The sequence below is a fragment of the Triticum aestivum genome, chromosome 4A (assembly GCF_018294505.1).
Source record: "Triticum aestivum cultivar Chinese Spring chromosome 4A, IWGSC CS RefSeq v2.1, whole genome shotgun sequence".
Classification (NCBI taxonomy): Eukaryota; Viridiplantae; Streptophyta; class Magnoliopsida; order Poales; family Poaceae; genus Triticum; species Triticum aestivum.
The window spans coordinates 343,214,811-343,240,587 of NC_057803.1; the positions used below are offsets into that span (position 1 = coordinate 343,214,811).

The 25,777-nt window shown below is 42.9% G+C and overlaps 1 protein-coding gene across 2 annotated transcripts; it reads left to right on the forward strand.

The window, feature by feature from the left end:
* Nucleotides 1–6,765: 6,765 nt before the first annotated feature.
* LOC123086073 (protein krasavietz) lies at nt 6,766–14,043 on the forward strand. Of its 2 annotated transcripts, XM_044507777.1 has the most exons (8): nt 6,766–7,057; nt 9,957–9,980; nt 10,523–10,628; nt 11,191–11,259; nt 11,944–12,440; nt 12,557–12,818; nt 13,403–13,611; nt 13,703–14,043. In XM_044507777.1, exons 1-8 carry the CDS (start codon nt 7,053–7,055, stop codon nt 13,767–13,769), a joined length of 1,239 nt encoding a protein of 412 aa, XP_044363712.1. In that variant the 5' UTR covers nt 6,766–7,052; the 3' UTR covers nt 13,770–14,043. The 2 variants fall into 2 exon arrangements, with proteins under 2 accessions (XP_044363712.1, XP_044363713.1); XM_044507778.1 differs by lacking the exon at nt 9,957–9,980 and having other exon boundaries at nt 7,038–7,057.
* The last annotated feature ends 11,734 nt before the right edge of the window (nt 14,044–25,777 follow it).

The following is a 25,777-nucleotide window of genomic DNA, read 5'->3' on the forward strand; positions in this document are numbered from 1 at the left end:
GCATGGATTTTGTCGTTTGAGAGCAACCCACCTCCGAAGCCTTGAGAGAGAATCCTTGCAAGGACAAAACCAAAACACCCAAAGCCTAAAGAGTGTTGGCATCACTAAAGTCTTTTCCGTCTGCGTGATCTGAAGAATTATTACACTTGAAGACTGTGTATCTTCTAGTCGGTTAGGCATCGCGTTCTGCGGATCCAAGAGTCATTGTGGATCGCCGGTGAACGAAGTCTGTGAAGGTTTGGAAGTCTACCTTGAAGACTTACCAGAGTGATTGGGCGAGGACTAAGTGTCCTTAGCTCAAGGGGAATAAGGTGAAGACGCGGTCTTCTGAGTTCAATCTCAGCCTCCCTAACCAGACGTATAGTTGTCATAACAACCAGAATTGGTCTACCAAATCATTGTCTTCGTCAAGAAATTGGTTCTATCACTTCACCTTTACTTACTGTCTAGCTTTGCGAAGTCATTGCTTGGTTGCCCTGTTTGACTTCACTGTGTGAGACATTCTCTCTGATTGCATAATTGGCTTCATATTGTCTTCCTATTCCGATCCACTCTACCTAGCTGCTATTTGTCTTCGTGTTTACTCAGTACTATTTTCTTAGACTATGGCTTGGCTAGTGTAGTTTATATTCCGCTGCATACTGTGTATGTTGTATTTGATTGTCTGTCTTCGAAGACATTGACTGTCTTGAAGACTTTCATAAAAACCGCCTATTCACCCCCTCTAGTCGATCACTAGCACTTTCAAATGTACCTTATCCAATGTTGAAGATGAATCAATGATCACTCAATAGTGTAACAAGGAAATAACACAATTGGTACCGGATCTTGTCGATTCTCATACCTACACAAAAAGGCTTTTGAGTAGCTTGGTGAGGGTGGTGGCATAAAATTTATGTGAATGTTAGCAAGATTCAATAATGTTGAAAAAGATTCACAAATTTTCAAGTGCAACAAGTAGACCAATAGCAATATGTGGCACACGGAAACACACGCACGAATAGATAAATGGGGTCGTGCAACCAAGAAATGAGCTCAAAATGTGGAATCCACGGAAAATGCTCTTGTTGCACAACACAAGAGAGACGCTAGCACGATTGCTCAATAGACGGATACGAGATTGTGCACAACCTACAAAGCAAAAATGCAACGACTTCTATCCCAAGTATGCTATATGTATGGTGTTCCGGTGATATGATCCAAGATGATCAAGTATGACAATCTTAATGTAGTATGATGCTATGGTTCTTGCTTAAAAGCTCTTTGCTTATCTTTCTCTTTTGCGTAAAAGCTTGTTGGCTCTTTCTCTTTGGAGCTCTCTCTTTGGCCACTAATGCAAAACTTCACGAACCAAGATAGCAATTGTATATATGCGGTGACAACCATATGACACAAGAGATGATACCAAGATGATATAGTATGTATGCAATGGGAATGATGATCACCAATGTGCACAAGTAACTGTGATAGCCTGACTTATTAGGGATGATAGACTACTCATATCAATAAGGAATTCCTTCTTTTCCGGGAGCCCATTCAGAAAGAACTCCAAAGTTAAGCGTTCTCAGCTTGGAGTAATTTCAGGATGGGCGACCGACCGGGAAGTTGCTCCCGGGTGCGCACGAGTAAGGACAAAGTGCGCAAAAAAGACTAGTATTGATATGTGGGGCCAGTCTAGATCCCGCCAGGAGTAACGACCACCGGCGAGTGTGTTCGGAGCGTTACAAGTTGGTATCAAAGCCGACCCTCGCGGTTACACGGATGTTTGCACATAGGTGCGAGGCCATGTTGTTCATGACGTTTGTGACCCGTTGTGGCACACGACATGGCACATGTACCGGACTGGATGCACAGATGTATGTGCCAAGAGGGAACATTCCTGTGGCCCGACGAGGACGTCGGTTCCTCTGAGTGGGGGTGTATGTGATAGCCTGGCTTATTAGAGGTGATAGACTACTCATATCAATAAGGAATTCCTTCTTTTCCGGGAGCCCATTCAGAAAGAACTCCAAAGTTAAGCGTGCTCAGCTTGGAGTAATTTCAGGATGGATGGCCGACTGGGAAGTTGCTCCCGGGTGCGCACGAGTGAGGACAAAGTGCGCAGAAAAGACTAGTATTGATCTGTGGGGCCAGTCTAGATCCCGCCAGGAGTGACAACCACCAGCGGGTGTGTCCCGGCGTTACAGTAACGTTGCCGGCAATACTCAATGGCTTGTCTCGATAGGTAAGTGACGTAAAATGGGCTATGGGTTATCAATAAAATGGCAAGGGAGAATGTACGAGAGTGTCGTCGAGGTTACCACCCTTGCTTATGGTTGATGGTGTCAAAATGGTAAAGTGGTTGTTGTCGATGACGAGTCCGTGGCGAGGATGAGCGTTGGTTGTGTCGATGTCGAACCGTCCCTAGTTAGCCAAAACACCCTAGGAAACGGAGAACCTCAACTCAACTTCTCCAAAGAAAACGTGTCAAAATTGTCGGAGTTGGTAGCGGGTAAGTGTTGGTGGTTACGGAAAGTGGTGGTGATATGCAGAAATGCAACGAGGGGTATTGGAGTGGCAATGCGGAAGTGTGGGCAGTGGCTGAAATTTTCAAGTGAAAAAAATTCAGTTTCATCAGGTTTGGTCAGACGTCTGGTATCGGTCGGACGACCGGTGGTCGTCGGACATCGGTAACTACCGGATGTCCGGTGCCTGGCAATTTTGGCTGCGGGATGAACTCGAAGAACTCGGGGTGGAGAAGAAAATTTTGGTCAAAACTAGACGGATTTTGTGGACGGAAATGATGGAAAGGATGGGGGAAAGCTAGATCCACTCGTGGCAAAGCAAATTCATGGATCAAATCCAACAAAACTTCATCATACCAACAAATCCCCAAAAAATTGGGGCTATTTTGTGGGGATTTTTGGAATTGGGACAAAATCAACAAAATTAGGCTAGAAAATGAGGGGTAGGGACTCCAAATTCGTGATCAACCTTGGCTCATGATACCAAGATGATGTAGGGTGGAACCCTAGAGGCCGACCTTTCACAATTTTGAGGGGGATTCCCGAAGAACACGATGAACACACAAGGCAAAATACGAGGGGAAATGAGAGGAAACACTCAAATCAACAAGAAATGATCACACATGTGCTAGATGCATGAACACAAAGAGAGATACATGATTCAAATACAACAAAGGGGGATACATAGGTCACTAGTTCATCTCCTAGAAGGAGGTCTTGAATCCACTAGGGGATCTTCCCTCAAGAGGGGGGCTTGAATCCACTTGGGGGATCTTCTCCTAGGAGGCTTGGTTTCCAATGGAATAGGTATCAAGTGGACGAGCAAAGCTCTATCTCTAGCATGAGATAAACCAATGCTAAACCCTAATAAGAGGGAGGGGAAGGAGTATATATAGTCTAGGGGGTGAATGGGTACATGGGCCTCGCCACTAGTCACTGTGCGCAGACAAGCGTCGGACGTCCGGGAGGTTACAGACGTCCGGAGGCTCGTGAAGGTCCAGACGTCCGGAGGGCGTCGGTCTTCCAGTCGTCTGTCGTCCGGAGAGCTCGGATTTTCTCTATTTTCCTTCTGTGATGTGGCACCGGATTACCGGAGGGGCTCAGTCGTCCGGACGCTCAGAGGTGTCGGGCGTCCGGCCGCTGTAGCACTCGCTGGCTGGGTCCTTTGGCTGGTTGGAGTTCCAGGCATCGGACGTCCGGCATGGTCCAGTTGTCCGGTGGCTGTACTTTTCCTAGTAGCTCTTTCTCTTGGTCCTTGTACTTGGTGTGCTCGCCATCTTGTCCATTGGGTGTAGTTGCTCCGTGGCTATCCTCTAAGTACCTGATGACACATAGGGTCTCTGCTTGAGGTAGTAGCCATGCCTCACATGAAGAGTGTGTAAGTTTGAAGAGAAGTGAGTTCACCTTATCTTCGATAGCCCTTGCTCAAGCTCTAGTCATTGGTCCATGTGGTGTCGTGGGAGACATAGATAGGTCCATGGGGATGACCGTAGGATGCTCCACATCATCTTGGGCCTACCTCGTATTTGTAACCCTGACAACATGCGACCACCAACACAATAAACTTTCCCACATACACGCAAGATCCTTCTAGTTTTTTTAAAATCACACAACCATTCTAGTTTTTTTTCTAGAAACTCACAACCCTTCTAGTATTTTTTTTGAGGTAAACAACTCTTCTAGTATTTTTTTTGAGAGGAAACAAACCTTCTAGTAGACATTTTTTTTGAGACAAACCTTGTAGTAGATGATGATGGTTTGTGCAATTTACTCTGTTTTTTTGAGTTACAACAATTTACTCTTTTTTTGAGACAAACTCGCAAAGCTTTTATTCACCCGTCACAAATGTTTACAGGGACGAAATCCAAATTTCCTGGGTGACCTAACCAGACATGGCGGCCAAAACCTAGGAATAACGCATGCTTTGCAAGCTTGTGAGCCTCAACATTCGAGGTCCTAAACTCATGATTAATCAAACAAGAAGAAAAAACTCTAGAGCGGTCTATTATTTCATGTATCACGGCTCCATATTGTGCACTTGTACCTCTCTTGATTGCTTCGACCGCCACTTTACAGTCCGATGCCACTGAAATATCATGGAAGAGCAGGTCCTCAGCAAGGGCCAAAGCTTCACGAATCGCCAAGGTCTCCAACGTCTTTGGATCATCAACATTATTGAACCGGATCACCGACGCTCCTTGGTACTCCCCGCTGCCGTCTCTGCATATGGCCGAAACCGTCCCAAAACCACCATGTCGCGCAACAGCCGCATCAACGTTGATTTTCATGTGATTTTCAGGCGGAGGGATCCACTGATTCGGTCTAGGGGCCGGTGCCTTCTTCTCCTTCTCTGGCTTCTCCAAAACCTGTAGCTCGGACAGGTAGCTTGATATGAAACCATGAGTTGAAAAGGGTGTTTGGAAAATCCCCTCATGTATTAACTTCCTCCGTGCAGCCCAAATCGCCCATAGGGTGACGGTCATTGTGACAAGCTCGTCCTTCGGCAGAGACTCGAACATGGAGAATAACCACTCTCTTGCGTTGTCGCTTCGGTTCATAGACATATGCTGCACCATATCCTCATTTGACAAAGCCCATATGCTCCTGGATAGGGTGCAGTCCAGAAGTGAGTGGCGCCAGCTATCCTGCACCACACACACGCCGCAGTTATCCGTCGTGGACATGTTTCTGTGTTGTAGCAAGTCTCCTGTCGGTAGTGAGTGTTGGGCAAGTCTCCAAGTGAAAACTTTAAGCTTCGACGGCACCTGTAGCTTCCATAAGGCCGACCAACTCGACATCAGACCCCGGAGATTGGAGGTATGCTCTCCTTCCTCTAACCATGCTTCTCTTCCACTCTTTATGCGGTATATCATTTTGTACGCTGTCCTGACAGAGAAAAGGCCTCTTGGGTCCTCGGACCACGCCCAAAAATCATCAACTTGACGGGTGCAAATGGGAATCCTCAGGATAGCCTCGACATCCATTGGAGCAAAAACTTGCCTGATCAAACCTTCCCTCCAAGAAGCGGATGATGCATCAATTAAGTCTGAAACTACTTCTGGAGGGTTATGGATCAAGGAAGAAATCGGCCTCATCATACCTGCTCTTGGAATCCAATTGTGCTGCCAAATATTGGTCGAGCGCCCATCTCCTATCCGCATAATCGCACCCATTTTCATCATGTCCCTTCCATCAACAATTGCTCTCCATATCTGTGATGGGTGTGAGCCCAACTCTGCCTCGAAGATGGATGAGTTAGGGTAATAAGCCGCCTTTAGAATGCGTGCACTCAAGGAGAGCGGCTTTGTCAGGCACCGCCAAGCCTGTCTAGATAGTAGAGACAGGTTAAAAACTTCCATATCCTTAAAACCAAGACCACCCAAGTTTTTAGGGTTTGTCATGGCGTCCCAAGATACCCATGCAGGTTTCCTCCTCCCATTTTTTGAGCCCCACCAAAATTGCCGAATAATTGACGTTACACTATCACATAGACCCCTCGGGAGGCGGAAGCAAGACATAGAGAAAACTGGTATGGCCTGTGCAACTGATTTTATCAACACCTCTTTACCTGCTGCTGACAATAGTTTCTGCATCCATCCCTTCACTTTTTCCCACACTCTATCCCTCAGATAACGGAATGTGCCATTCTTTGACTGACCAACCTCTGTAGGCATCCCCAGATATTTTTCGCTAAGGGACTCATTCTGAACATGAAGGATGTTTTTTACTTGGTTCTTCAAAACCTCGGGGCACCCTTTGCTAAAGAATATTGAGTACTTGTCAGTGTTGATTCTTTGGCCGGATGCGTCGCAATAAGTACGAAGTAGGTTTGATACCGCATTTGCTCCCTTCACACTAGACTTAAATAGCAACAGGCTGTCATCCGCAAACAGAAGGTGATTCACCACAGGAGCTGTGGGTGCCACCCTCACGCCACCAAGCACCGATGACCGAGAACTATTTTTTAAGAGGCACGAAAGGCCCTCTGCTGCCAATAAGAATAGGTAAGGGGAAATGGGATCTCCCTGCCTTATACCTCTGGATGGTTTAAATTGCTCCAACTTTTCTCAGTTGAACAAAACCGAGAAAAACACTGATTTTATCATTCCCATTACAATATCAGTCCATGCTGTGGAGAAGCCCAATTTCAGCATGATCGCAGGTAGGTATGCCCACTCAACCCTATCCAGCTTCAAGGCACATAGACTGCAATTTACTCTGCTACCGGCGAGTATCCAAGCCTCATTCTTCACGGAAGGCCGGGCTGAACAACCTGTGTTCAGCCCAACATGTTCCACTAGCCCGCACACGGAACTCCCGGTCCCGGTCAATCCCCACCACTCGTTTCCCCTCCTCACCCTGCCCCGTTTATTCCATCTCCCCCCTACGTACCTCCTGCCACCGCCGCAGCACATCCCCGCTAGGTTTTTATCACTCCACCCATCATCGCCTCGGCGGCCGCACAACCGACCCCCCCCCCCCCCCCCCCCCCCCCGAAGCCCCGATCTCCTTCACCTCTCCTCTCTTCTCCGTGCCAGATCGTTGTTTATGAGGTATGAATGGACTCAATCGCCGCCTTACTAGATCTCTGCCTTTCCTTGTTTGATGGCTGATGGATCCGCGGAGCTTCGTAGGATTGCCTGGATCGGAGGGATGGACTCTTCGTCCTGTTTAGCGTGCTAGTATTAGTAGGTTGTGCTTGGTGGCGATAGTTCATGATTTTCGCGCTCTCGGATGCAGCAATCGATTCTGGGAGTGCGAACAATGGTGTTAGCGCGACATTCCAGTATTCCACACTTGGTTTTGATCAGATCCAACTGATTTTGCGCGGTTAGGTTCTTGTTTATTAATCCGTGCGAGGTAAGTGTTTTCCTGCTTATTAAGAAACGTGCACGGGAGTTTTCTTTCCGACGTTTAGGGTTTCTTGATTTTCCTCGTTAAGAAGGGATTTGATGATCTCTTGATGTTGTGAATCGTTGGATGAAGTTGCTATGATCTTATCAGTTCTTTAGATTCCTTGATTCCTTGGTGCACAGTAATTGGTTTGCCACTATTATTATTATTATCTGAGATGAATATTTTTTCAATTTTTTATGGACACATGTGATTGTTCTATGTTACTTGCTACTTTTTTTGAGGGGTGCTTGTTACTTTTTTGGGCCTTGGATTAATTGAAGCAAGGTCATCTGTTACATGAATTCTTATTTTGACAATTCTTACTGGTCTCCGTTTCTCTCGATAAATATTTATTTGGTCCCCCCTTTGTACAACTCCGAGCTTGTATGTGCCGTATCAATATTTCTTTGGTGAGCATATGAATTTTCATATCAACTGATTATTTCGTAATGTTAACTGCTGTGGTTTAATTATAACAACATGGGGCTTTATTGGTGAAAACCTGTATTTTTTTGATCTATTGCATTTCATTGTGATCTTTTTATTGACTTGTATGCTAAATCTGCTCATCTTAGTTGTGACGAATGAGTTTCCGAATTTTGTTGCTTTGTCTATCTTTATTATAGCAAAGAGTCCTGGATTGGTGAAAGCTTCTTGCCTTTGCTTGACGTGTATATTTCAAGTAGACGCTCCATAGTTGGTAAGCAATATTTGCTAAATTTTGTACCTAAGCCAACTAAAGGTCGACAAGGAAGCCAATATCTATACCTAATAATAATAATATTGAAGGGAGGATTCTTTCTTCCCTCAAATTTTCGTCCGTTACCCTGCCTTTCATACAACGCAAATTTTCGTCCACCACCTCAACATGCCTTTCGTATGTTGCTGGTTACATCCGCGTTAATGGGTCTGCTTCCCCGCGCTGCTTTGCTAATGAGCCTGCATATCAACGCTGCACAACTCCGTTTGAGCAGCTTTCCCCAGGCCAAGGCCCAGACAGAACAGCATTACTATCCTATAATCAGCTAAAAATAGGCAGCTGTGGGAATCAAACTAGTGACCTGGAGTGGTAAATTCTTACCCGCTAACCATCTGAGCCAGCTGAATTTTGTGAAAACTGTACGAACTTCCCTTATTTTTGTATTGATCAAGTGGTGTTTTGTGAATGCCGCCCTACAACCAAAAGAGGCTCTCCTAACTTGCTGCTGCCATGCTTAACTGCTTGCACTGCTCTTAATTGCCTTCTGATAAGCTGCTGCTTGTGTGCTAGATGAATGGATAGCAGGGAATCATATTGAATTGGAAAATATCGAGAACATATGGGCTTGATTGAAAACTTTTAAAAAAGAGACCAGAAGAGTATGTGTCTGAGAAACATCACCTGTTTTAACTCTTGAAACAGGCTTCCTCCTCGCTTTATATATATGAACGCCCCGCCAAGGGCCGAACAGATACAAGGTGATGAGAGAAACCTCTTACAAAGCAGATGAAAGATAAAACAAAAAAATACAGCTGGACAACATATTAACGCACACACCCAGTTGTCACCGGAGAAGGCTGCCTACTGTGTACTCTGAGCTGTGGAGTGTTGATCCTGCCTGCAGACAACAAGGATTGAGAGCGGAGATAACCTTGTCACGTGTAAAGGATAGGGTGCCACCGAGACTGCCTCACACCAACGCCTAAGATCTTTGAGAACCCGTTTTTAACAACTAGCCTCCTTCGTTTTTTTAGCAAAGACTATAATACACTGTAGTTTTATCTACAGTTATAGGAGTTTGTTACCTCTGTGTTTTCTATCGAAGATTAAATGCGAGTATTATATGCATTGTTGACTTAGTTGAAGATTTTAACAAAATTTCTATGAAATTAGTATAGGGTCCCTGATCAAGTTTGCCGGTAGAATAATGTATATATCTTTATTAGCCCGTTGCAACACACGGGCATATGTGCTAGTGTAAAATAATGTTAGCAAGCGAATTGCCAAATGTGGAATCAAACCAAGTGAAGGACAACTGTTGTTGGCTTGCCGACAATTTACCTGCCAACCAAGCAGCCTCAGATATCTTTGTACGAACTGGTATGTTAGATCTAGGCATTTTAGGAGGGATTGACAAGTAGGAAGTAAGGGCATGTTCGTTGATTTTGTCAACGTTAACTCTGCCACAGCGAAGCTTAGGTAGTGTGTATGACTAAGCAAGTTGGCAAAACACTGACTCACACATGGGGATATGGATAATAAAGTGCAGCAGAGCACAACTGTGGGAAGGATCAATGCCTAAAAGCTTGTGGCGTGCCTACAGATAGCCATGGCAAGGCAAACTGTGGATCAAACCAAATATCCCTTAAGTAAAAGTCCTGTGGTTGTAATTTTAATTTACAACATTTTGTATCTCGGCTCTTTGTGATCTTTTTGTTCAACAAGTAGAAACCAATCAGGCACAATAGTGAATCTGTAGGCCACTATATTCATTCGCCGAGACGAAATTTCTAGCTATTTTATTTCCATATCACTTTTTCCTGGTATGCTCTAATTTGTGTTAATATTCATTGCAGCTCGAAGGAGAAGCCCACCCTCGGGTAATACTCCTGTGTTTACTCGTGCCTTTGTTCACCATCGATGCTGAGATCATATTAGTTAATGTATTGTTGATTTGTGATGCAACCGGACATGTGTCTGCCCAGCTATTCATATGTGTCTAATAAATTCATTTCACCGATACTTTTTGTCTGCATGTTATGGATTTCTGACTTTTCAGTACGGCACGCCTTGTGCAATAAAAGGTGGCATTCTTTTTTATTTTTTTGGCCGGAGTGCTTTGGCCTCAAACCCTAGTTCTTCTAACTCGGTTTGTCCCTAATCAACATTTCATGCGACACTTATACAAATTTGTGTTCACAATATCATAGTGTTGTTTGCATTTGTCTTGATATCTTTTTATGTTGTTCCAACTATGCACACTAACATAAGAAACTTTCTTCCTGTTGAACGATATTTGCTTTACGTAGTTATCTTATTATAATATGATTCTGATTTACTTCCTATCTGTTATTGCCTGCAAATTCTTTACGTAGTTATCTCGTGTGTACCATTATAATTTTTTATGTAAAAAATACTGCAGAGGCCAGCGGATTAAGACCCGCAAGCGGAATATCGCAGCTCCTTTGGACCCTTCGTCGTTCTCTGATGCAATTGTCCAGATTTATCTGGATAATGCTGGAGATCTGGTTAGCCACTGTTTAACTTACTGAATTTCACCTGTTGTAATGCTTGTAAGTTGTAAGCGTCTGCAGTTGGGAAACATTGTCGAACATCAAAATGTTACTTCCTCGTGAGATATATGCAGTTAGCATTTTTTGAAACATTGGGACATCTCAGGATTACTTCTATTTGCAATAGGTAGTTTTAGAAAATCCACCTTTGGAGTTTTGCCTGGTAAATTAGCTAAGGACTTTCAGTGCCTATCAATTGAAAATGAAATCGATCAGTGCTTCTCTCTTTGACAACTTATTTCATTAAATATGGTCAACTTCCAGTTCAGTCAATGCAACAGTTTTGTTTACATATCATAGATTTGTGCGAGATAAAGGAAGAGTTGCATATAGTGAATAAAAGCGGGGTCCTTGTTGAAGATTAGGCTGATTAGCTGGACTAGGGCGTTGCTTTTTTCATCTTAGTTAACATCTAATATGTATCTATGACTAATGTTATGAATCTGAAAAACGCCTTTGCCTTCTATCTTATTTTTCTACCCTGAGCAGTCAATATGAATAAAGTGATGTCTTGCAGGAACTTGTTGCCAAAAGTATAGAGTCATCAGATCTCAACTTCTCACGTTACGGTGACACTTTCTTTGAGGTATGCATGGTCCAGTTTCTATATTGAACATTTTTCATGTATGCCTCGTTTGCATATGGTCATGCCTTTCTCCCAGTATCCACATTTATGGATCGCTTAATTGAGCTACACTGATTATCTTTGTTTCTACAGTATATATTGCAAGAGTCTTGAGATTGTTTGAAAGTGTCCTTTTCTGAATTTTATGCTTGTTTACAGTTGGCTTGTGTAAGATTTGGAACTCCTTTATGAAATTGCAATCTTCATGCTAACATTTTCCGAATATGCATGTCAAACTTTAAAATTGAATGGCTTTGAATTCTGTCTAGTTAAAATTTAAATTGTCTTAAGTGCACAATTCACTACTTTCAATTTTTTAAGCATACATTTTATTTACAAAAGAATTGATTATTATATGTGAAGCAAAAGGTTCGACACGAGTACTCTTTCGTTATCTGCATGCTAGAAGATTGGTAGACAGTGGATCAAGTTATTGTTTGCTGTTTTTGCTGTTTTCCTTTTTCATTTTGCAATCTGAAATTTCTACTTCTGATTTCCTCTTATTCATTTTCAGTTACCCATTTTTATATGCTCAAACTGACTCATGTTTCAGCATTAACTCTTGCACAGTGGCATACCTATAATAAGTAGCCCCCCTCCATGCAAATCAGAAAGGTTAATGTTTGAGTGAATGCATGAATGCAGGTTGTTTTCATTGGTGTGCGTACTCAGCCTGGTACGATTAAACCCGAAGAAGAGGGAGAGCGCCACCCCTATTCTCTCATTGACTGTGCAGCACAACGTGAAGCAATATTACCTTATGTCCTCTTTATTCAGAAAACATTGCGCAGGAGGCCTTTCTTAATAAAAAGTCTTGAAAATGTTATGCGAAAGTTTCTCCAGTCCTTGGAGTTCTTTGAAGAAAATGAGAGACAGAAACTTGCCATTTTCACGGCACTTGCATTTTCTCAGAAATTATCAGGTCTGCCACCTGAAACTGTCTTTCAGCCATTGCTTAAGGACAATCTTGTTGCCAAAGGGATAGTTCTTTCATTCATTACTGAGTTCTTCAAGGAATATCTGAAGGAAAATAGTTTGGATGATCTGATTGCACTTTTAAAGAAAGGCAAAATGGAGGACAATTTACTTGAATTTTTTCCATCAGGAAAGAGAACCTCTGAGGCTTTGTCTGAGCATTTCACGTGAGCTTTTAGACGCTGTTTCTGTTGATTCAGTTTCTTCATGTTCTCATTTGCATGAGAGTGTAGTTTTGTTGTTTATTTTGTTACCGGCTGATGTTTTTACTATTTTGCATCAGCAAAGAAGGTTTGACTAGCCTTGTTGAGTACAATACCAAGAAAATGTTTGAAGTTAAGCTCAAGGAGATAAAGTCAACTCTGACCACTATGATCAATGAAGAAGCTGAAATATCTGAAGTAACTGAGGTTGTCAAGCAACAGGTTAAAGATGCTAAATTTCCTGATATAGAGGTTGTTCGCATGCTGTGGGATGTGCTGATGGAGGCTGTTCAGTGGTCTGGAAAGAACCAGCAGCAAAATTCTAATTCAGCACTTAGGCAGGTAAGATCTGTCTTGGAATTATGTTTTTCTCTTGAAAGTGCTCATAAGTCCTAGGGAAAGAAGTACATCTCAAGTAACAACATAATAAGCTTTCCTACACCAGGATACTGGGTTCAGTTTGCTTTCAGCGTTGCACAATGCTACTTACCTCACATCCAAACAATGCTGTTGGACTCCGTTGATCTTGTCCCATGTGCTATGGATTTTTTTTTTTGCTTACACATGTCCTTACGAAACGGTAAATTTGTTCTGGCAAGTTACATAGAAGTTGAAAATATAAGACATGTCAAGGATTTTTGTTGCTGTTGATAGGCTTCTAAGTTTCTTGCATTGAGTGCGGGCTGGTTATTTTGTTGCTTTGGAAGTTGGTAGAGTGAATTTGAGCATTCCATTCTTGTGAAAGCTATAACAAGTGTGGCCTGTCATGGGATAATAAGCTTAGGGCATCTGTAGCTTGTTAGTTAGGCATGTAGTCCCTCTAAACAATTGTAAGATGTTTTAAATCACTTGAGGGAGTAACTACTAGTGATGTTATTTTGAAAGGGATTCATCTTATTTGTTGTGTTGTCCTTTTGCATTTACAGGTGAATGCTTGGGCTGGTCTTATGAATGCATTTTGCACAAGTGGAAAGCTAGAACTGGAACTCATATACAAGGTCCAGACACAGTGTTATGAGGATGCTAAGTTGATGAAGCTGTTCCCTGAAATTATAAGATCACTGTATGATCAAGATGTCCTAGCTGAAGATACCATACTTCTTTGGTTCCGCAAGGGTTCAAACCAAAAAGGAAGGTAACTAGTTACTGAGAAGCCATCTGTTAGAAATATTGATAGCATTTTATCTTGATGAAGCTCCTAGTAACTGTAGTTAATCATTCGGCAGGCAATCTTTCGTGAAAGCTCTGGAGCCTTTCGTCAAATGGCTTGAGGAGGCAGAGGAGGAAGAATAAAGAGGCATGGTTGTTGCTTTAAAATGAGTATTTCCTTATACCCCATGTTTGCGGAGGCGGTGGTCATCCTTTTGCTGCTTATTACTGAACAAAACTTTTATATTCGCATGTGAGCATTGCTGTCGTTTTCGACATTATTGTACCAGGATTTGGAAGGAACGTTGCCTACTTTTGTGTCGTGTATTAGTTGTTACATGGATATTTATGCAGAGTGCACATTTTAACCCTGGACTATCTCTTCAATTAAGAAGAGGCGAACACAAGTTTATATTAACTGTCAGGGACCATCTACAACGCTGGTGATTTGATTCTCGCTAGTTTCGTTCCAAGCTGTCCGATCAGTCTGAGTGCTTTGCTTTTTTTTTTTTGCGGCAGTGGACGCTATCTGCAGTGCAAAACGGTCTTCATGAACAAAGTTAATCACAGCTGGTCAAAATAAGCTTAAAATTTGAATAGATAAAAGAACTCAAAATCTGAGAGTACTCTTGAGCTCAAATGAGCTTTGATAAACCGTAAAAATGAAAAAAAGAAAATATTCTAACTTCTTTTGGGTAAACTTTGATAAATGTTCTAGGTGTTTGCAAATTTTTGTCATGAGATCACATTAGTTGAAGGTGTGGCAAAAAAAAGGAGTGCTGCAAAATGCTTTTGAAAGTAGCATTTTAGGAGCATCAATTTTGTTTCATTGGTCACAACTTCCACAAATTTGATCTCATGATAAATATTTGCAAGCACTTAGAACCTTCTATTTTTTGCATGCAGTGAAGCCTTCTTTTTTGTGCCACATTATCAAAATTGTCTAGTTATGTATGATACTTCCATTGCGGACAACTTAGTACAACCTACTTAGGAGTTGGTTGAGGGGTCACTTCATTAAAATTGTCTTGTTGACATGTATGATACTTCAATTATGGACAACCTTAGTGTTACAGTAAAACAAAAATGAATGGAAGTGAATGGATGATTAGTCCTGGTTCTATTGATTCTTAAGTATATATACATCTGAAAGAGGTGGGGAGAAGGTGTCTGTTTGGAGGCATTCCTCCACAACAGGTGCTTGTTGGCAATAGAGGTGTCTGTTTGGAGGCATCCCTCCACAACACGTGCATGTTGGCAAGCGACTGTTCGGGGTTGGACACACCCCTTTGCTAATAATTGTTTGTTAATTAGCATGTGCTAATTAACAATAGACATGTACTAATTAATCCACTAATTAATTCCTAACACTCCCCTTGTACAACACCGCTTCTTAATGTTTCATCGTTGAAAGCTTCTTCTATATCGATCTTCCATTTTGAGAAATCTTTTGTATAATCTTGAGTCTCCCCGAAAAACTTTGTGGGAAAATATGAGAATAGAGCAAATATGTTACTAAAACTCCTTTAACCGGGTGAGAAAATTAGTAAGAAGAAAATGATGCAACATGTTATGATTATCGTCTCTTTGATAACTCACATGAGAAAAATCTTTGAAGAAGGAGAAAACTCATTGGTGAGTTTGGAGAACATTAAATATGCTTTGTATACTTTCCTTTAAAAACCGTAGTGGAAAAAAATAGAAAGTATTGCATATGTCGCCTCGTTAAAAACCTATTATGAGAAACTTCGAGAGAAAGCTCATAAGGGAAAAGAGTGGGATCTGATATGCCATTGAAAACTTCTTCAAAACCCAGTGGGAAAAATATAAGAAGAAAATAACATGACATAACATAATATTTGTCTTTTTTAACTCAATATGAGAAAATCCATAGAGTTTAGAGCATAATAAATATGTCGTGTATACTCTCCTAAAACCCCTGGTTGGGAAAATAGAAAGTATGACATATGATCTCATGTTGATATTACCTCAATTAAAACCTTAATAAGAACCTGCAGAAGTAAACTCATAAAGGAAAAAAGAGTATAATATGGTGCTTTGAACCATGAACATGTTTTTGGAATGTTGAAGTTGGTAGAGACTTCATAAACAAATCAAGAAGGTTGTCACATGATTTGACTTGCAAGATGAGCAATATAGTGATATTGCTTACCATGTAACCTGTTTGCACCCGGACAACACAAGCAACATTATCTTTGAGATAATGGTTGGTGGATGTAGCCACTAAGGTATGTTTCGAAGACTTTCATGAAATAGCTACCACACCTAGTAGGAACACAAAGCTTGTCTACGATATGACATAGTAGGGATCTGATCCACTTATCCAATGATATTGGTGCCAAGATTCCTCTTAAACTGAAAAACTAGGACAAGTTATTTGATGCATTGGAGATATTGAAAGATATTCTTGAGCCTCAACCAATTATGTGTGGTGGGTCCAATGGTACTATGAAACTTTATGTCCCAATATCACATTCTCATCAACTCAGGGTTTTAATGGATCTTTCTTTACGTCTAGAGAACGAAGCCATGCGAGTTATTTAGATACATTATAACCGTGCATTTTTCTTGCCTTGTTAGGCCATCAGCCACTCGAACCGTCCGTTTCCGCGATATGAATGTGTATGCTCGTCCGATTCAACTCTGGTGCGCGACGGGGGCCAGTGTCGATGGAGATGCTGCTCCCGTAACAATTTTCTAGCAACCTGGTTGATGGGCCCCATAGAGCGTAGACTGAACGAGGCCAGTGTCTTCAATCTCTCCAGGACTCCACCGAATGCAATTTCTCTCCTTGTGATCAATCCTCTTCCCAAGCCAAATCCTCTCCCAACGCCATAGCGCCGCAATCTCCCATCCCTTTTACTCTTCCCTTTGTGCCGGCCAGAAACCACCATACCCTATGATGTGCATAAATCTTGGGAGTGCCTAGAACTCATCTAGCTGAGATATAATTTGGTCTCATTCATCTGGAAAACAAGAACATATACAACCCATGTCAGCACACACGCATCTTATAGCATCACATCTAATGGCTATAAAAGGTGAATGAGACATAACTAGAACTCAGCTAGATGAGTTCTAGCAAAACTGTAAATCTTTGATTGGATCCGTAAGTGACCCTCAATCTTGCATCCCCTTTCCAATCAGCAGGCGGTTGTCGAGCTTAGGGTTTGATGTTGATAAGCAAGAAAAGGAGGCGGATTCGGCGATGTCTTATGGCCTACCACCATGGCGTGGTACCGATCTGTCCCCAGTTCTTGGAGCCAATCATCTAGGTGGAACGTCACCGCCGGTGAACACCCACCATCAGCCTTGTGGCTGGAGGTGTACAACCGGCACAAACGCACCACCGCAGGCAGAGTCAAGGAATTTGGTTTGGGTCCTGATCTGCAGGTCACGACGACTGATGTTGTCTTCTTCTCCTATGAACGTTGATGTTAAATCCCATCCTCCTATGTAACCAGCAAAATCACCATCATAAATACAACTTTGTTTCTCCCCATGTTTCACTCACCCCACTACAATATTTCATGGATTCGTGAGTTTTCTTCTATATCCACTTGCAGGTCAAACGTTGGTCATAGGCCAAATGATGTATTTATGGAGGGAATTGATGTTTAGGTATAGTAACTCTCCTTCATAATTTTTGAAATGGCATGATTTTTTTGATATGTAATTGGTTGAAGAAAAATATAATGATTGTATTATCAGTTTTAGTAGCATGATGCTATCATCCAAATAGTTGTGTTTTGAATCTTTTTAGTTATGTTCTTTTCAATTTTGCTATGTGGAAGGATCCAACAAAAAAAATTAGGAACAGTTTGTTAGTGATCATGTTTCGGTGCTGCATACAAGAAGTTGACCACTCTGAATTTCAATTTATCAGAAGTAGACTTGAACCTTTGCTATAAATGATTGCAAAGAGCACCAACATAGTTCAAGCAAGTATATGATTCTAGAGTTGCTCCGATCGATAATTATACCGTATACTCTTTTCGTACACTTTTCTTTCTCTCTTCTACTGATTACCTAATTAAGTGCGTGAAAGCAAAACAATTCCTCTATGTATGCTGGAGTTGAAAAATTATCAAGTCCAATATGCTATAGTCGCGCATCTTGAATTTCGGTGCAATATATGTCAATGTCGAAAGTTTATTTTTATACATCCTGTATTTTTGTACATTATCAAATCACGTGGTCCATTTCAGATATCATTAGCAGCAGCAGTACTGCGAGAAGATTATAAAATTAGGTGTGGATGTTTTTGCTCTCTACTTCATGAGTACCAGCGGTAATTACCATGTCATGCCATAGCCATAGTGCGAACCTTATAAATTGCCCTTAATATCACAAAGGTTTATTTTCTTTGGTTTCCTCTGCCCTTATAATTACTTATGATGCTCATTGCAGTTCCAAAATATGCCGGGAAATTGAGTAGAAAGCAATATTGCTACAGATTTATGCATTTAGGCCGCTGGTAAGACTTTGCACTGAGATTAGTAATTTTGTTCCACCGTCCATGTTATTGTATGCCTAAACATTTTTTCTACAAGTTTTGTTGAATATTACCCTTCAATACAGGTAAAGTAAAATGCGCGTCCCTCTTTCCATGGTGAAAAAAGTTGTATGCTCATATGTTAAATTTTTTCTGGGTAAAAGCTAGCCAGCTGTAAAGGAATCAAGGTAACTATTATGGGAGATGTAGGCTAAGAGAACACATCTGCTTACATAAAAGGTGGCATGTACTAAGATGTCTACCAATAGTCCAGTACTTGTTCGACACTGCATATTGCCAAGAATCCATAACACCTAGCTCCTTTTTGAAGGAAATATGCCCTAGAGGCAATAATAAAGTTATTATTTATTTCCTTATATCATGATAACTGTTTATTATTCATGCTAGAATTGTATTAACCGGAAACATAATACATGTGTGAATACATAGACAAACAGAGTGTCACTAGTATGCCTCTACTTGACTAGCTCGTTGATCAAAGATGGTTAAGTTTCCTAGCCATTGACATGAGTTTTCATTTGATTAACGGGATCACATCATTAGGAAAATGATGTGATTGACCTGACCCATTCCGTTAGCTTAGCACCCGATCGTTTAGTATGTTGCTATTGCTTTGTTCATGACTTATACATGTTCCTATGACTATGAGATTATGCAACTCTCGTTTACTGGAGGAACACTTTGTGTGCTACCAAACGTCACAACGTACCTAGGTGATTATAAAGATGCTCTACAGGTGTCTCCGAAGGTACTTGTTGGGTTGGCGTATTTCGAGATTAGGATTTATCACTTCGATTGTCGGAGAGGTATCTCTGGGCCCTCTCGGTAATGCACATCACTTAAGCCTTGCAAGCATTGCAACTAATGAGTTAGTTGCGGGATGGTGTATTACGGAACAAGTAAAGAGACTTGCCGGTAACGAGATTGAACTAGGTATTGAGATACCGACGATCGAATCTCGGGCAAGTAACATACCGATGACAAAGGGAACAATGTATGTAGTTATGCGGTCTGACCGATAAAGATCTTCGTAGAATATGTGGGAGCCAATATGAGCATCCAGGTTCCGCTATTGGTTATTGACCGGAGACGTGTCCTGGTCATGTCTACATAGTTCTCGAACCCGTAGGGTCCGCACGCTTAATGTTTCGATGACAGTTATATTATGAGTTTATATGTTTTGATGTACCGAAGGTTGTTCGGAGTCCCGGATGTGATCACGGACATGACGAGGAGTATCGAAATGGTCGAGACATGAAGATTGATATATTGGAAGCCTATGTTTGGATATCGGAAGTGTTCCGGGTGAAATCGGGATTTTACCGGAGTACCGGGAGGTTACCGGAACCCCCCAGGAGGTTAATGGGCCTTAGTGGGCCTTTACGGTGAAGAGGAGAGGCGGCCAGGGCTAGGCCGCGCGCCCCTCCCCCCTAGTCCGAATAGGACAAGGAGAGGGGGGCGGCGCCCCCCTTCCTTCTTCTCTCCCTCCTCTTTCCCCCTCCCAAGTCCTAATCCAACTAGGAAAGGGGGGAGTCCTACTCCCGATGGGAGTAGGACTCCTCCTGGCGCGCCCTCTCTCCTGGACGGCCGCACCCCCCTTGCTCCTTTATATACGGGGGCAGGGGCACCCTAGAGACACAACAATTGATCAGTTGATCTTTTAGCCGTGTGCGGTGCCCCCCTCCACCATAGTCCACCTCGATAATACTGTAGCGGTGCTTAGGTGACGCCCTGCATCGATAGAACATCATCATCGTCACCATGCCGTCGTGCTGACGAAACTCTCCCTCAACACTTGGCTGGATCGGAGTCCGAGGGACGTCATCGGGCTGAATGTGTGCTGAACTCGGAGGTGCCGTACGTTCGGTACTTGATCGGTCGGATCATGAAGACATACGACTACATCAACCGCATTGTGCTAACGCTTCCGCTTTCGGTCTACGAGGGTACGTGGACAACACTCTCCCCTCTCGTTGCTATGCATCACCATGATCTTGCGTGTGCGTAGAATTCTTTTTGAAATTACTACGTTCCCCAACACTTTTTTCGGCCGCAAATCAAATCAAGAGAATACAAGAACGAAGTGAAACTTGGAGAGGAATGGATATTTTGATAGATAGATGATTGGGAAAGAAGAGGGATCCATCCCTAAAAGTAACAAGGTAGCCTTCTGTATGGCCATTTAATATTGTTTTGACATAATTTTATAACTGCAATACCAAGCATTATTCCTATGTGATTTGGAAGCTCAAATAATGTGGGTCCAATCTTAGGGATGCAATAACAAGTTCCAATATGCTAGCTTATTGTGACAGAATCTCACATTTTCATTTTGGTGCTTGTCGGCATTGTTTAGCCTACAAACAGTTAACATTTCTTTAGATTGTCAACCCTCGGTATGCAATTCCTAGATTGAGATAAAAAATCCAAAGAGTAGGTGGGTTTAAAATTAGGACAATTTTTGGTTGTCAATGCATGGGTAGTGATAGTTTATACTTGGGATAGCTCCACACCATATGAAAACAATGAACGCAAGAAGAGAATGATCCAATCAGGCCAGACTGCTATTGCTCAAACTCTTTCGATGGTATTTCAAAAGCATAAAAGCTTGGTTGCTCCCAAATGAATAGATGGTATATTTTCAATGAGGACCGGGGTTAATATTTTATGTTTGTAGGTACTCATGCAACAAAATCTGTCTGACTCCCATTGGCATTTATTTCAGTTCTAAAGCATAAGAGTTAATGATATCTATCTTGAGCAGCTCATGAATGATGTACTGGATGAATGCTTGGTGTACTAACAAAGCCTCGTATCACTTGGTTTAGTTCTTCTACTATGTGTGGCTAGGTTATATCTGCTTTCACAAATATTAAAGAAGTCAAAAGATTACATTTCAAGCAAAGCAGGGAGGTTACAATAAAAAACATCAGTTCTAGGTCCTTTGAAAATCATTGTCTGCTGGATAACATTTGTTATTAACTCATCAATAGAGCTGCCATGCCATTATTATTGGTCTATAAACGTATAAGTTATATTCATGTCATCATGGGTTAATACACTAAGCTTGTATATTTCTGGCTACTGATACTATCATGTAACATCTACTCAATTCAATGTGTTTGTGTATCAATATATTTGTGAAATGCTGACCATTCAATTGAAAAAATGGACGGGCGCGACAACGCGCGCCATCATGGTCTAGTGGATGCATAAGATTTGTCCACAATGAATTTATCCAATATATTTTAGATATAGACAACACCGTGTACCATAATGTATGAGTGAAGGTGCTCGAGGTTTTACCCATCCTTCATCTCAAAATCCGTCATTAGGATGATCATGTGCTTCATCACTGCGGGAGTAATCCCTATGTATGAAGGACATGCATGGATAATCATCACTGTAAAAGTAATCCTTGTGTATAAGGAACCCACTATGTCGGTTGTACCAAAATATATTGACAACAATAAGTCGTATGGTGACTTATTGGTTTTTCTACACAATGTATGTTGCGTTTTGCATTCCAAATTCATAAGCGATATTCCGTTGGGAAACATCTATGTCTGAATCTAGTGACCAAATATGTAATCACTACATCTATCAACTGCATAGATAGACATTTTGTATTGCCAATGATACAAGTTATTGGAAAGAGATTCCACCTCTGGAGAATAGTTAGGTATCTGCATGAACCCTTCTGCTATAATACTTGCTCTATGTTTCACCACCTCATTGTTCTCATTCTGTCTCTAGAAGAAAACTGGTGTAGGTATTGCTTATGTGAATACCTTCCCTTTATTGAGCAAAATTATTTCTGCCTAGATTATACCCTTTGCTTGAGTTCAGTCCGAGTGTTGTTCGCACTTTGCCACGACCATGATCTTTGGATATGAATCATTTGAAAGGTTTTTGCAATCTAGTTGAAAAATGTATGTCGATAATTGTAGACTTTTAGTTATATATTTCTCCAGAATCTATATTTGTATATATAGTTGATGGAAATATCGTCACCGATGGTGACTGTTCATGATTTCCAATGCGGTTGAGTTGGGTATTCCGATGCCCCGGTCATTGTGTGCACTATGACCTAGGTTGGTGGAGGTTTCCCATCCACCGGGTGCATACTACCCATTAGGTGTCTGCCAATGTGAAGTTGACTTGCATTTACTGATTTAGAGGCCTCGATATCCTTGCTTGCGAGACGCCAAATCCTAGTGTACTATTGCCATACTTCTCCCTATTGTTGTGAACGGGGAGTTCAGTGGTTTTTGTTGGTACCCCCACTCTTTCAGGCATATTTTTGCAGGAATGTAGGATTATGTGACACCTTTATGTTCAGTAAATGAATATGGTAGGTTATTTGCAATGTGTTGCAAATCTTCTGAACGCATGGTTCAGATCTTTGAGTACGTGGATTTGAGGCATAAATGTGTTGAACATTTGAAAGTGCAACTAATCCCCGGGTGGTTTTGGTAATTCATAACAACATATAGCTCATTCAACTAATATCCATTCAAGTGTAATATTTCAGAAAGTTCAATGAATGGCATGGCATGGACTAGAGATGTGGACCCCTCAAAATGCTAAGGGCACATATTGGCAAAAGCTCAAGACTCTTCATTTCTATTTTAGTGATCCAAGATCACATTGAGTCCATAGGAAAGCCAATACTATTAAAAGGGGATGAGGTGTTGCTTAATGGCTTTCTTGCTCAAATGCTTAGTGATATTGCTCCAAAACCCTCAACCACTTTCTCATTCCAAATACGTCTAAACCCTAAACTCCAACTCGGTCCCACTGATTCATTCTATCCGGCGCCAACGAGTTCATATGACATAGACACTACCAGAAACCCTAACAGTTCGGTCATACCAGTACGGATCTCGGTCTAACCGAGATGGCCTTGCCAATTCTTTGTTGCCTATTGCAATTATTCGGTCTCACCAAAATAGGGATCGGTCTCACCGAGATGGCTTGACCAATTTTTTGTTGCCCTATTGCTTCACTTCGGTCTCACTAAGTTGATGTAATCGGCGCCAACGAGATGATGTTTTCCCTAAGCCCTAGCACATCGGTCCCACCGAATTGTTGCAGTCGGTCCCACCGAGATCCCTAATGTTCACATTTTGAACTAAATTGGTTTCACCGAGTTCATCTATTCGGTCTGACCGAGTTGGGTCAAAGGTGTGTAAGGGTTGGATTTTGTGTGGAGGCTATATATACCCCTCCACCCCCTTCTCCATCTGTGAGAGAACCATCAAAACTTTCCTACACTTCCAGCATACATTTTCTGAGAGAGAACCACCTACTCATGTGTTGAGATCAAGACATTCCAATCCTAGCACAAGATTCTTGATTTCTAGTCTTCCCTAAGTTGCTTTCCACTCATCTTTCCACCATATCCAAATCTGTGAGAGAGAGTTGAGTGTTGGGGAAACTATCATTTGAAGCACAAGAGCAAGGAGTTCATCATCAACACAACATCTATTACCTTTTGGAGAGTGGCGTCTCCTAGATTGGTTAGGTGTCGCTTGGGAGCCTCCGTCAAGTTGTGGAGTTGAACCAAGAAGTTTGTAAGGGCAAGGAGATTGCCTACTTCGTGAAGATCTACCCAAGTGAGGCAAGTCCTTCGTGGGCGATGGCCATGGTGGGATAGACAAAGTTGCTTCTTCGTGGATGGGTGGAGCCCTGCATGGACTCGCGCAACCGTTACCCTTCGTAGGTTGAAGTCTCCATCAACGTGGATGTACGATAGCACCACCTATCAGAACCACGCCAAAAATCTCCGTGTCTCCATTGTGTTTGCACTCTCCAAACCCTTCCCTTTACCTTCATATGCAATGTTTTACTTTCCATTGCTACATTCTTATAATTGCATGTGTAGGTTAATTGCTTGACTTGTGCTAGTTGCTAAAATCTGCTCACAACTAAAATGGGGAAAAGGTTAAATTTTTATTTGGTCAAGTAGTCTAATCACCTCCCTCTAGACCTACTTTCAATCCTACAAGTGGTATCAGAGCTTTGGTCTCCATTTGCCTTGATTTCCATAGCTTTGGTGATCATAGCCTTAGTTTCACAACCTAGGAGATTATGGCATCTAGCGAGAGAAATTACAACCGTAGAGGTCCTTACTTTGATGGTACTAATTTTTCTAGTTGGAAGTTGTCGGATTACAGGTTCCGAAAAACCCTTGAGGTTCGAACACTGGGGTGCGCATGAAGATCTCTTCCTAGCTCGCTCTCACAACGATCTCAAGGCCTAGCTCACCGAACCCAAGGAACAAGAGACACGAGAGTTTATACTGGTTCGGGCCATCGTTGTGGTGTAATACCCTACTCTAGTGTGGTGTGGTGGATTGCCTCGTGGGCTAAGGATGAACTAGTACAGTGGATGAATAGCCTCCTGAGGAGAGGTGTTCTTGATCTCGATGAGCTGGTGTGTTTGAGGATGGTCCGAGTGATCCGTCCCTTGCTATGGTGGTGGCTAGCCCTATTTATAGAGGCCGGGTCCTCTTCCCAAATGTTAGGCGGGAAGGGATCCCACAACGGAGACAACTAGTACAAGTTATCCTGACAACAGGTGGTGTTCGCCTGCCAAAGGCTCTGGTTGTGACGCTACCGTGGGCTCCGCGGTGACCTCCATCCTGCCGTCCTGCTGGTCTTGGTCTTGTTGCACCGATATGGAAACCTTTGCCTGATGCCTCGGGACTCCTCGCCTGCGCTTGCTTCCTTAGCACCAAAGAGGAAACTGGCACTCTGCACCCGCTGGCGCCCGCCTGGCCTTGGTCGTCATGGCTCACGTCACGTGGACCTCGCGAGGTGCCCCTTGCATAGATATCTTTGCTCCTCAGGAGTCAGTCTAGCGAGGCCACCCTTGGGGAGGTCTTGGTGTCGTCCGCCTCGCGAGTCTTGGCCCCTCGCGAGGGCCTTGAGTGGTTGCTGATGAAGATGGGCCGTACCAGGCCGTTGGTGGAGCCACGCCCCGGGCCGCAGGCAGGCGAGCCTGGATACCCCTATTCCCAGGACGCCGACAGTAGCCCCCGGGCCCAAGGCGCGCCCGGACTTGGCTTCCAGGCGAAGCCAAAGGGCAAGTGTAGAGTGTCGCGGGACCCCACCACCCGCGGCCATGATTGACGTGTGGCGATCGACAGGACGTGGGCGTTTTCACTTCCCCACGCCGCCTTGATATCCGCCTGGCTAGGCGTCCACTGTTGTCTACACAACCCTACCTTCCTTGCTGGCAGTGCACTCCCCAACTCCTCCGTCTTCCCGAAGGCAACGGTCTCCTTTTCCAACCCAGCCAGGATCTGGCCCTCTCCATCGCCATGGTGCCGAGCCGGAAGAAGAAGGGAAAGAAGAGGCCCCAGGCTCCAGCTGAAGCACTGCCGGCCTTCGGCCCGCCGTCGAGCGGTCGGTGGTGCTCAACCAGGAGGCGATGGACAAGGTTCGCCCAGCAGTCGTCACCGACTTCAATGAATGGGGGAAGATGGTGGTTTGGCCCGCATCCCGTGCTGCGGTCGACAGGACAGCCACCGAGACCCCCATTCACCTTCACGCCCTCTGGGCTGGCTTGATGTGATAGCCTGGCTTAATAGGGATGATAGACTACTCAT

Coding starts and splice junctions, on each gene's coding strand:
- LOC123086073 (XM_044507777.1), top strand. Junction 12,441..12,556: donor GCTTTGTCTGAGCATTTCAC/GTGAGCTTTTAG, acceptor ATTTTGCATCAG/CAAAGAAGGTTTGACTAGCC. Junction 13,612..13,702: donor GGTTCAAACCAAAAAGGAAG/GTAACTAGTTAC, acceptor ATCATTCGGCAG/GCAATCTTTCGTGAAAGCTC.